Below are 12,907 nucleotides of genomic sequence, written 5' to 3'. Positions count from 1 at the left end.
CTTTGAATATCCCATAAACAAGCATTCAAATGGGCTGTGACCTGCCATATCAGTTCTGTTATACTCAGACATTATTTATAACAGTTTCACAGTTTATTATTTATAACAGTTTTAGAAACTTCAGAATGTTTTCTATCCAATGCTACCAATTATCTGCATATCTTAGCTTCTATCTTAGCTTATTTAATACATATCATAATATGATAAATGTATTGTTTATAAATTAAATATTGTCTACTCGAGAAAAGGTGATCCTCTGCTCTACTGTTAAACTGTGCTTCAGGAATGGATCGCATAGAGCAAAATACTTGAACAAGCTTATCTATTTACTACTGTGAAGTGGAGACAATGAAATGAGAGATGGAATGAAAAGAAGCCTATCCTTACTTGTTGTAGGTTTATAGGCTATTTCAGGAGTATGCAACCACCAGTCAGAAAAGGTGAGGAATTTATTCTGCAATGATCACGGAAATGAAATAATAGGAAATAGATCCCAATTTCTAATTTTAGAATGCAAATATACAATAAATAGATTTTCACTGTTCTCATGAACGGCAGATTATTTCATATTGTTATTATAGCGCATTTACAGTGCCTTGCGAAAGTATTCGGCCCCCTTGAACTTTGCGACCTTTTGCCACATTTCAGGCTTCAAACGTAAAGATATAAAACTGTATTTTTTTGTGAAGAATCTACAACAAGTGGGACACAATCATGAAGTGGAACGACATTTATTGGATATTTCAAACTTTTTTAACAAATCAAAAACTGAAAAATTGGGCGTGCAAAATTATTCAGCCCCTTTACTTTCAGTGTAGCAAACTCTCTTCAGAAGTTCAGTGAGGATCTTTGAATGATCCAATGTTGACCTAAATGACTAATGATGATAAATACAATCCACCTGTGTGTAATCAAGTCTCCGTATAAATGCACCTGCACTGTGATAGTCTCAGAGGTCCGTTAAAAGCGCAGAGAGCATCATGAAGAACAAGGAACACACCAGGCAGGTCCGAGATACTGTTGTGAAGAAGTTTAAAGCCGGATTTGGATACAAAAAGATTTCCCAAGCTTTAAACATCTCAAGGAGCACTGTGCAAGCGATAATATTGAAATGGAAGGAGTATCAGACCACTGCAAATCTACCAAGACCTGGCCGTCCCTCTAAGCTTTCAGCTCATACAAGGAGAAGACTGATCAGAGATGCAGCCAAGAGGCCCATGATCACTCTGGATGAACTGCAGAGATCTACAGCTGAGGTGGGAGACTCTGTCCATAGGACAACAATCAGTCGTATATTGCACAAATCTGGCCTTTATGGAAGAGTGGCAAGAAGAAAGCCATTTCTTAAAGATATCCATAAAAAGTGTTGTTTAAAGTTTGCCACAAGCCACCTGGGAGACACACCAAACATGTGGAAGAAGGTGCTCTGGTACGATGAAACCAAAATTGAACTTTTTGGCAACAATGCAAAACGTTATGTTTGGCGTAAAAGCAACACAGCTGAACACACCATCCCCACTGTCAAACATGGTGGTGGCAGCATCATGGTTTGGGCCTGCTTTTCTTCAGCAGGGACAGGGAAGATGGTTAAAATTGATGGGAAGATGGATGGAGCCAAATACAGGACCATTCTGGAAGAAAACCTGATGGAGTCTGCAAAAGACCTGAGACTGGGACGGAGATTTGTCTTCCAACAAGACAATGATCCAAAACATAAAGCAAAATCTACAATGGAATGGTTCAAAAATAAACATATCCAGGTGTTAGAATGGCCAAGTCAAAGTCCAGACCTGAATCCAATCGAGAATCTGTGGAAAGAACTGAAAACTGCTGTTCACAAATGCTCTCCATCCAATCTCACTGAGCTCGAGCTGTTTTGCAAGGAGGAATGGGAAAAAAATGTGAGTCTCTCGATGTGCAAAACTGATAGAGACATACCCCAAGCGACTTACAGCTGTAATCACAGCAAAAGGTGGCGCTACAAAGTATTAACTTAAGGGGGCTGAATAATTTTGCACGCCCAATTTTTCAGTTTTTGATTTGTTAAAAAAGTTTGAAATATCCAATAAATGTCGTTCCACTTCATGATTGTGTCCCACTTGTTGTTGATTCTTCACAAAAAAATACAGTTTTATATCTTTATGTTTGAAGCCTGAAATGTGGCAAAAGGTCGCAAAGTTCAAGGGGGCCGAATACTTTCGCAAGGCACTGTAGCTACCTGTTTTTTAGGAATAAGAGGCTAGGCTACTTATGCCTACTTGCAATGCAATACTTCAACCACTAGAAACTGTGCTTACGCTGGGTCTAAAGTTTGCAGGAAGATAAGCAAATTCTCAATCAAGTTCAGTTTTCATAAATGTCAACTTTAGCATGAAAACTGGCGCACGCATATTTTGGGGCATATTTTGTGCATATGCAATGTTTATAAATGAGGCCCCTGGTCATTACAACAATGTGTTAACTAAGGACAACAATGCTCACTCCACACATCAGCCACAGTTTAATTATGGCATGTTTTGACATATCTTAAAAGGGCAAGACACGCCATATCTCTGTTGCCTGCAGTTATGCCAAATGTCTCCATTTTCTTTAGAGGTTGCATTGGGCATTTCCTGATCCAGACACTATCTTTGGAAGGCTTCAGCCTAAAATAAAACCGGCCTGAATAATTTACAAATCTTGTTTGCTTGTTTAGCCACTTCTACATGTCAGGGACATCACATAAAGTACTTTCCTACAACCATGTTCCTAGCCACTCCCTAGTCTAACTGGCAGCAACCCACCAACCAAGAACCCTATAAAACCATGTGCAACAGAACCACTTTGTTAGCGTTTCCTCTACGCACTGCTGAGATCAGATACACAGTCTGGAGTTGTCCTGGGAACAGTGTTTACAGCAATAGGGGGATTTACTAGACAGATAAAGACAGAGTAGGGTGAGCAGGCTAAACTAGCTAGCTGCATTTGCTAGCTAAGTCAAGGTGAAAGTTAGACTGCATTTACACAGGCAGCCCAATTCTAAGTTATTTGTTCATCTTATTCATTAAAAGCAGTTAAAAGCAGTGGGAAAAAAGTAGTGGAGAGCAACTTACAGTTAGTTATGTTTCACTGTTTTTATTTTTATGAAATTCACTGAAAAGGATCGTCCTCCCCTTCCTCAGAGGATCCTCCACTGCTTTTAACCAATGAATAAGATGAATAAATAACTTAGACCGCATTTACACAGGCAGCCCAATTCTGAACATTTTCATTAGTTGGTCTTTTGACCAAATGGGCTCAGCTCTTTGCCAATAATTGGGCAAAAGATCAGAATTGGGCTGTTTGTGTAAACGCAGGCCATGTATCTCATATCCAATAAATAACCTGAGGCCATATGTAGCTCGATCTACTGCCATGTAGCCACCTCCCACAATCCGATCACATACCCTTTTCCAGGGCCTGCAGCAGAACAAATCAGTTGGACAGGCCTTTGATTTCCATAAGGGGACCTCCTTTTATGGGTGTAATAGTAAAGACCATAGGCAGCTCGTGAGTTTACAATTGATCATACCAGTTCTACAGTTAAAATTATTTTTATATGCACATTTTCGTGGAACAGTTTCATTTCTCTAAATCAGTCACGTTAATCATCATCTTCTAAGTACAATATATAGGCCTAAAGCCGACAAAACAGTAGGAAATATCCTGATGAAAATTCCATTTTTTTCAATCACATTAATCTCTCTACTCCGTCTGTCTGCCTCCTTTAATATTTGTCTTGACTTGAGCTATCGGTAGTGAAGTGCAACATAGAAAATCATGACTTGGTCCGGGCCGGAAGCTGTCACTAGTGAACTTGCAACATTGTGTCAACTAGCATATTCCGGCCCTCAGCGTTTACTGCGCCAGAGAGCTCCAGACAGACAGCTGTTTTTTTTATGACGTTTCCACTGGATATATGGGATCATCAGATAATTAGATTTAGCTATTTCACACCGAGGCTTGTTGGATTTCGAGGTGTTGGAAGGATTTTTTAAACAATGAAGAAATATTATTCGCAATGGATGTTAATCAAACAGACTTCATTGACTTGTGTGAAGAAAAAAATGACTGAGATGCTCAGTTTACAGTCAATTTGGAAAGTGTTCAGAACCTTTGACTCTTTCCACATTTTGTTACATTACAGTCTTATTCTAAAATGGATTAAATTAATTTAAAAGTATCACCAATCTACACACAAGACCTCAAAGTGAAAACGGGTTTAGACATTTTTGCAAATGTATTACAAATAAAAAACAGAAATACCTTATTTACATAAGTTTTCAGATCATTTGCTATGAGACTCGAAATTAAACTCAGGTGCATCCTGTTTCCATTGATAATCCTTGAGATGTTTCTACAACTTGATTGGAGTCCACCTGTGGTAAATTCAATTGATTGGCCATGATTTGGTAAGGCACACACGTCTATATAAGGTCCCACAGTTGACAGTGCATGTCAGAGCAAAAACCAAGCCATGAGGTCGAAGGAATTGTTGGTAGAGCTCTGAGACAGGATTGTGTCGAGGCACAGACCTGGGGAAGACAGTGGCCTCCATTCTTAAATGGAAGACGTTTGGAACCACAAAAACTTTTCCTAGACATGGCCACCTGGTCAAATTGAGCAATCTGGGGAGAAGGGCCTTGGTCAGGGAGGTGACCAAGAACCTGATGGTCACCCTGACAGAGCTCCAGAGTTCCTCTTTGGAGATGGGAGAACCTTCCAGAAGGACAACCGTTTCTGCAACACTCCAGCAATCAGGCCTTTATGGTAGTGGCCAGATGGAAGCCACTCCTCAGTAAAAGGCACATGACAACCCGCTTGGAGTTTGCCAAAAGGCACCCAAAGGACTCTCAGACCATGAGAAACAAGATTCTCTTGTCTGATGAAGCAATGATTGAACTCTTTGGCCTGAATGCTAAGCGTCACGCCTGGAGGAAACCTGGTGCCATCCCTACGGTGAAGCATGGTGGTGGCTGTATCAGGCTGTGGGGATGTTTTTCAGCGGCAGGCAGTGGGAGACTAGTCAGGGTTGAAGGAAAGATGAACGGAGCAAAGTACAGAGAGATCCTTGATGAAAACCTGCTCCTGAGCGCTCGGGACCTCAGACTGGGGCGAAGGTTCACCTAACAACAGGACAACAACCCTAAGCACACAGCCAAGACAATGCAGGAGTGGCTTCGGGACTAGTCTCTGAATGTCATTGAGTGGCCCAGCCAGAGACCAGACTTGAACCCAATTGAACATTTTTAGAGAGACCTGAAAATAGCTGTGCCATCCAACCTGAGAGCTTGAGAGGATCTGCAGAGAAGAATGAGAGAAACTCCCCAAATACAGGTGTGCAAGCCTGTAGCATCATACCCAAGAAGACTCAAGGCTGTAATTGCTGCCAAAGGTGCTACAACAAAGTACTGAGTAAAGGGTCGGAATACTTATGTAAATGTTATATTTTTTATTTTTTTAATACATTTGCTAAAATTTCTAAACCTGTTTTTGCTTTTTCATTATGGGGTATTGTGTGTAGATTATTGAGGGGGGAAAAGTATTTAATCAATTTTAGAATAAGGCTGTAACCTAACAAATGTGAAAAAAGTCGGGGGGTCTGAATACTTTCCAAATACACTGTATTAGTGGTGTACCTATTGAGTTAAGACAATCAGAAGTAACACTGCCAAATGGGCACTTTCCTACATATGCATGCATCCTGGAGAGAGACCATCAGGACCATATTTTCGCCACACCCCCCTCCCCTTCTTCTTGATGCAACATTTTACATTATACCCAAGACACATTATGTTCACACATGTTTTAGACGCTTTTCACTGACAGCTGCAACTCAATCAGCTAGACCTACTGCCACCCATGCACTACCCAAATCGGGACTTCCTAAACACATTTCCGATTTGAAACAATCCACAGCAACAAAAAATAAGCTTATGATGTCATGCTCTCCGGTTAAGTATTTTAAATTATTTTATTTAGACAGGAGTAATTATATAATTTTTTACGTAACATCAATTTACTTTAGTGCAATCCAGCATCATGTCAGTGCGCTGTGCACCCACCCACTTTCCTTTCCAATTTGCATGGGGCTGAAACCAGCGTTCAGTATATAACGACGAGATGCTCATGTTTCCGCTCTAACATTATGAGTCTTTGTTCCAAAGGCGGGAAGGCAGGCAACAACAGCTTAAGTCTGTATTTTATTCGAATTGGGCTGATTCAAGACAGATTTTGGCGAGAGTGAGCCCTCTCGCGTCTCCGCGCCTCCGCGCTGAAACTATACCACCAGAGAAAACAGCCGATCGAGCGAAACACCTCCTACTTTATGTAGCCCTGATCCTGTCTGGCCAGAAGTAGTATGACATTTCGTCTAGACAGTCTAAAAATACTGAAACAAACAAACCAATTGTGCGCTGCCTTATGGGACTCCAGTCACGGCCGGTTGTGAACCAGGGTGTCTGTGGGGACGCCTCCAACACTGAGACGCAGTGCAGACCGCTGCGCCACTCGGGAGCCGCAGGCTTCTCTTAACAAAATGGGCCACTATTCTGATAATTGCTCTGATGACTTGGATACATTTTGGGATGAGTCGAGAAATAAATGTGTGCCATGTCATCAACATCCACAGCATCCGATCCAACCAGGTGAGCTCGACATGCGGAAAAGATCATCTTTATTTGATGTTGATACGTTTTGATGTTTGTCTGTGCACAGCACACACTTGTAGTCTACAAACAAATATACATTTTTTTGACCAGGGCACGAATTTAGTCCAAACTGTGGCATGCATGATGATGGGGGGAGGTCGGAAATACCATATCGGAAATGTGCCGCCCAGACCTTCAATAATGGGAGTTTCGTGAAATGCCAACCCTGTTCTAGCTGCCCCCCAACTAATCAAAAGCTGTCCGAATGCAACATCACGACAGACACGCAATGCTGCGGATCGAGGTGAGCGCAAATTCAGTCTGGGATAGCTTCAAACCTTGACAGGAAAAAAAAGGATGCCCATTGTTTTTCATCTGGTTCTGGATGGTTGAGTAACATGTTTAACTGTAAACCCTTTATCTAGGGACCAGACAGGCTGTCGGGAAGGAGTCCTGGGTACTACGGTGAGTTTAATCTATGATGATGAAGCTGATGATTCTAGTTAGTTAAGAGCATTTGCGTGGTAGACCTTGAAGTCCACTCTCAAACTTATCATGGCAGTTATTCTTCTGTAGACTCAAACTACATCAACAGACAGTGACCCAGGGAGGCCAGTAATTCACAAATGTTTTTAATTTTGGTCAATGACTTCCCAATAGGGAAAAGAGAAAACAAAACAAACGTATTCAATTAGGAATGACATAGTTAATATGTTGACTTCACATCAATTTTAGACTCAACAGGTGCAACAGTCAACAGCGTTAAAGGTCCAAATGTCAACATCAAATCCCACCACAGCCAAACACACTGATCAAACCATCAGACCACCAGACGTCAACCATAAGACTGCATGTAAGTTACAACCCAAACCACAAATATGATCAATAGTAGAAGTAATATTAGAAGGTACTGAGTTTGATAATACCAGTCCTTCAACATTCAAAAATATGACTAAACTGCTTTGTTAGGATACTGCTGAACATGTCTAACTGCTCATTGCCACGGTCCTCTGTGTTCTTTCAGGGATAGTGCTTACTGTCATCTTGGTTTTCTCTGTACTTGCATTTCTCTTATTCATCTATATTAAGAAGAGAAGGGGAAGATCAAGAGCCTTTTGCATCAGAGGTGAGCAGAATGATGAGCATTAGGCAGAATTTAAAAATGTCAACCTGTCAATGCATAACACAGAACATCTGGTTTGACATGTTTGCTTAAAACCGCTTTAACTCTTCCACTTACCTTACTCTGTGTAAAAAGCTATTTTTTCCTGTCCTGTTTTTGAATGGGTGTGGTTTGACACAGGTAAGGAGAATAAGCCATGCTTCATGGTCAGCCTTAAAGACTGCCTCCCATCAGACAATATCCTGTATACCAACCAACAGTCATGGACTAGTAGAAGAACAGCAGCTGTCAATGAAGAGGTTGCTCTCCTACAGTCAGAGACAAGGAACCTAGAGGACATTTTGAGTGAGTTATCAAGTGCTATTACTGATGGTTCTATTACTAATAGAGCTACTACCAGTCTGTTATTCATTGGTATTACTAGTACCTCTACATCACTATTCTTCCATAAGTTGCCAAAAGGCTCTTGAGGTTTTAACACGGCACTCAAATTTCAGCTCAAATCTCCCATGACATTTGGGTGGTTCCATGAAATGGGTCCCTTTTGTGTGTCTTTCATATTTTAAGTAGAAAATGTGCACCAATATTGAATTTGAAATGCCTGCTATATTAAATGAAGTGCCCTTTAATATAGACCACATGGATAATTAAATAAATCAGGTCTTTCATATGAATAAAGACTGAAAAGACTTTCAACTATTCCTTTTAAAATAATTGTTTCAAAAGAAACATTAAACATCTAATAGTCAAATTATAGTGTAAAAGCAGGTGAGCTGGTTCTACTCTTTTTGTACATTTTCTGGTGTTTTGAGGTTGAAAACTGAGTGGGTTGAGCATAACAAGTCAACCCTGTTACTCAACAATTTACGTTGTGAAGCTTACATTCAATTCCCCCTCCCTGTTACACATAAGCTTACATTCCCCCTGTCAAAGGGGATTCATAGCTGATTTAAGATGAAATCGTCATCCCTGTTACTTTATATGGCACTTAATATAGTAATTATTTTATTGAACCTCTTGAGATGGGAAAACATGTTTTTTATTAAGGTGACTGTGTGCTCATGATATAATGTTAAAATTATGTGAAATCAGGTTTTTCTCCTTCAAGTTACACTACCCAAAAGGGACTCATTTCGTGGAACAGCCCATTAGTTCATGATTTACGCATTTGGCTCTAGTTTGACACAAGTCAGCATTACAGACGCGTAACTCACCCTTAGTGATATTTCCCCTCGTCTCACCAGGTCCTGACCTCCAGTCTGCGCCACTGCAGACGGTTCTGGACAACCTGGATGTTCTAGAGGAGCTTGTGATCCTGCTGGACCCAGAGATCCCTGGGGTGAAGAACACCAGCCACCTAGCATCTCGCTGCTCCTTCCCCGCCACCTGGATTACCTACACCTACTCCATGAGGGACAGCAAGAGCCCCCTGAGGGCCGTGCTGGAGGGGGTCACCACCAAGCACCCAGACTGGACTGTAGGACAATTGGCCAGGCTGCTGAGAGAGATGGACCGGAACGACGCAGTGGTGGTGCTCACCAAACTCACCTTGTTTAAGGTTGTCTAGTCTGGGTGTGTTTTGTGTTGGGTCCGGAAAAGATGGCTCCATCCAGATACAATCACAAGTCTCTACCACCTGCAAAGGCACTGAGATATAACAGGAGGGCCAGTAGGAGGCATGCTTTCCTTGGGGACCCCAAAGTCCCAAGGCAGTGATTGGGAACACTGTTCTTTTGCATTACGGTTCAAATAAGATATTTAACTGTGATAACATGGCACTTATTACTTAAAGCAGGGATGTTAACCCCGGTGTCCTGAAAAAGAGGAGCCGCACACTCTAGTAGCTCAGATGCAATAATGTAATAACCTAATAACCAACGTTTCGACAGACAAGCTGTCTTCATCAGGGTATAATGACAAACACGGTGGGGTGACTAGTTTATATAGTGTCAAAGGACACACACGTGTCTGTAATCATGACCGGGTGTGGCTTGATATCGTTGGTTCATTTTCAGATATATATAGAACATACAAAAACATGAATCATAGATACAATTTTGCTACATCGGCCTACCAACCTATACAATGAATTGTAAAATCACAAAAATGGCTTCAGATCAAAGTCCAGGCAGCCTCTCGTTTTAACAATAAATTGTCGAGGTCCCCCCCACCCCCCTCTCCTAGTGAGGGTGACGTGTTCGATGCCGAAATAACGTAAGTACGAAATCGGGTGGTTCACTTCCAAAAAGTGTGCCGCAACTGGGTATGTTGAGTTTTTGCACCTAATGGTGCTATGATGCTCTGAGATCCGTAGTTTTAATTCGTGCTTCATTTTACCACAAGGACAAGTTATAAGATAAACAACACGTTTGATTGGGATCCGTTTCCCTGGTTGGGGCTTTTTTATTTTTATTTAACTAGGCAAGTCAGTTAAGAACACTTCTTGCTCCTACTTGAGACGCAGATGTCTCAAGTAGACACCTGGAAATGCAAATGCGCTACGCTAAATGCTAAATGTACTCGTTAAAACTCAAACGTTCATCAAAATGCACATGCAGGGTATTGAAATAAAGCTACACTCGTTGTGAACCTAGCCAACAAGTCAGATTTTTAAAATGCTTTTCGGCGAAAGCATGAGAAGCTATTATCTGATAGCATGCAACACCTCAAAATGCCTGAATGCGACGTAAACAAAGATTTAGCTTATCCGGCGCTACACAAAACGCAGAAATAAAATATAAAACATTCATTACCTTTGACGAGCTTCTTTCTTGGCACTCCTATATGCCCCATAAACATCACTATTGGGTGTTTTTTTCGTTTAAATCGGTCCATATATACCCAAAATAGCTTTCTATGGAAGCTGTGTCATTCAGAAAAAAACATCGTTTTTAAACGCTGCGTCATTTTTTAAAATTAAAAAAGTCGACGATAAACTTTCACAAAACACTTCGAAATACTTTTGTAATCCAACTTTAGGTATTAGTAAACGTTTATAATCTATCAAAATGATTACAGGGCGATGTGTTTTCAATAGCTCCTCGTCTGCAAATCAATGGCTGCCAATGTGCACATTCAAAACATCCTGGTGGAGACCGGAAGAAATTGAATCCAGTTAGTTGGATTTACCAAGAAAAAACTCGCTGGAAAATGACGACAATGGCGACATCGTGTGGAATCTGTAGGAATTGCATGCAGATCCATAATTCATTTTGTGCCCTTTTAACAACCCATGAAAGTGACGCATGGAAATAATTTTTAGCTTTCAGAGAGCAGTTTTTCTTGCGTTTTTCGATGAAACGCACGATCTGTTATAGTCACAGCCGTGATTTAACCAGTTTTAGAAACTTCAGAGTGTTTTCTATCCACACATACTAATCATATGCATATACTATATTCCTGGCATGAGTAGCAGGTTGCTGAAAAGTTGTGCGATTTTTAACAGAATGTTCGAAAAAGGAAGGGGTAGACTTAACAGGTTATTAAGAACAAATTCTTATTTTCAATGACGGCCTAGGAACAGTGGGTTACCTGCCTGTTCAGGGTCAGAACGACAGATTTGTACCTTGTCAGCTCGGGGGTTTGAATTTCAATAGCTCCTTGGTCATGTGACTTCAAACAAGGTTCAGAATGTCCACTCAGTGTCCCTACACATTGCACAACCTTTAGTTTGTCCATTTTAATCTTACATGGTTTTACATGAATTTATAAAAATGTAGAATTTCAATAGCTCCTTGGTCATGTGACCTAATGTCCGCTGACTACCCTTCTATATTGCACACTCTTGTTTGTGTACTGTAAAATCACGTGGTGTAACGTACCTTTTTTCATAATTTCACATTTGCAATAGCTCCTTGGTCATGTCAATTACACACCTAAGAAGCATGCAGTGGATATACACCCATATTGCATAACCTCTAGTCATGTATCTTCTATATTGTTGTACATTATTATTAGTTTGACAATTAGGGGGTTCAGTCCAGTGTTTACCCTTTTCTTTAATGTTTATCTACAATAGTTGGTCGTTCTAAGTACTTATTTTCCCAGTTTTTTATTTTTCCTATTGTGTATTTGGTACACAATAGGAGAGAGACAGATAATATCTCCTTTCGTCGTTAATATCAACCATAAAGGAAAGGGGCAAAGTACGAGAGTCATGTTATTAATTGTCCAAAGCAGGGATGGAGAGGGAGTTAGTGAGGTAGGCTGCAGTAGGTTTGCTGGTCAATACATATACTGAACATGTAACCACAGTAATGGTGGCTAGAAAATCAATGAATAAAAATGTTATACTGACAAATTGAACAAATTGTAGACCTTTAATCTTTTCCAACATGTCAACAGACACTTAACTTCAATTAAGTATGAAACATTTCACCATTTCACCAACAAAGACTGCACTTCCAGTTTGTGTTCTTTACTCTGTTGAACTCTTTTGTCTTCATTCCTAGGCACAGCACATTGAACCTCAGTTGGCATGCAAAATATTAAATCAAAACAAAACAAAGTGTAACACGTTATAAATAATATAAAATATCAATGCAGTATGACGAATTAGCCGTCCATTGTGTTATATCATAAATTGTCTTACATGCCGTCACTGTTGTCAAAATATTAAATAAAGTTACTAACCCAGTCAGTCTTTGGGCCACATCCAGGTTCTTTATCAGTGGCACACATGAAGCAGTTGTTGGCTTTGTTGAACTCTGAAATCAGAGGCATGAACTGAACATATGGCTTTCCCACACTACTACATAAAAATAAAGAATTTACATTTACTTTGAATTAAATGTCATTACCAGACATGTTTAGTATATCCTCAGTCATTTATTTTCTCAGTTGCTCCATGTGTTTTTGAAGGTTCCATATTAATTTGGGAAGGGATGTTGGGGAAGTTCTGTCCAACTTCTTTGGCCATCTACACCAAAAAAGAACAGCTAACCATTCATTATTGAAAATATAACTATCAAACCTGCATTATAAAGACCCCACAGCTGAAGGTGTCCTGCTGCATGGTGGGAGTTATTTCCCCTCCTTTCCACTTTATGTCCGCCCAGTCGTCTTTTCCATGGCAGGATCTTCTCATTTTGAAGTATTCCCTTTTTTATGTAAAAAT

General features: G+C 40.4%; 1 protein-coding gene across 2 annotated transcripts; it reads left to right on the top strand.

Moving 5' to 3' along the window:
* The first annotated feature begins 6,112 nt into the window (after positions 1–6,112).
* On the top strand, positions 6,113–12,430 carry LOC139423054 (IGF-like family receptor 1). 2 transcript variants are annotated; one of them, XR_011635792.1, is made up of 8 exons: positions 6,113–6,665; positions 6,780–6,972; positions 7,094–7,133; positions 7,404–7,521; positions 7,693–7,794; positions 7,972–8,136; positions 9,036–10,220; positions 11,270–12,219. XR_011635792.1 is itself a non-coding variant. In XM_071174663.1 (7 exons), the coding sequence occupies exons 1-7, from the start codon at positions 6,557–6,559 to the stop codon at positions 9,356–9,358; spliced, it is 1,050 nt and encodes a 349-aa protein (XP_071030764.1). In that variant the 5' UTR covers positions 6,161–6,556; the 3' UTR covers positions 9,359–12,430. The 2 variants fall into 2 exon arrangements, 1 of the variants encoding a protein (XP_071030764.1); XM_071174663.1 differs by having other exon boundaries at positions 6,161–6,665; positions 9,036–12,430.
* Positions 12,431–12,907: the final 477 nt, after the last annotated feature.

Source organism: Oncorhynchus clarkii, chromosome 2 (assembly GCF_045791955.1).
Source record: "Oncorhynchus clarkii lewisi isolate Uvic-CL-2024 chromosome 2, UVic_Ocla_1.0, whole genome shotgun sequence".
In the NCBI taxonomy this organism is placed as follows: Eukaryota; Metazoa; Chordata; class Actinopteri; order Salmoniformes; family Salmonidae; genus Oncorhynchus; species Oncorhynchus clarkii.
This window is presented reverse-complemented; position numbering and strand designations above follow the sequence as displayed.

Coding starts and splice junctions, on each gene's coding strand:
- LOC139423054 (XM_071174663.1), top strand. CDS start 6,557: ATGGGCCACTATTCTGATAATTGCTCTGATGACTTGGATACATTTTGG. Junction 7,134..7,403: donor AAGGAGTCCTGGGTACTACG/GTGAGTTTAATC, acceptor CATCAATTTTAG/ACTCAACAGGTGCAACAGTC. Junction 7,522..7,692: donor CGTCAACCATAAGACTGCAT/GTAAGTTACAAC, acceptor GTGTTCTTTCAG/GGATAGTGCTTACTGTCATC.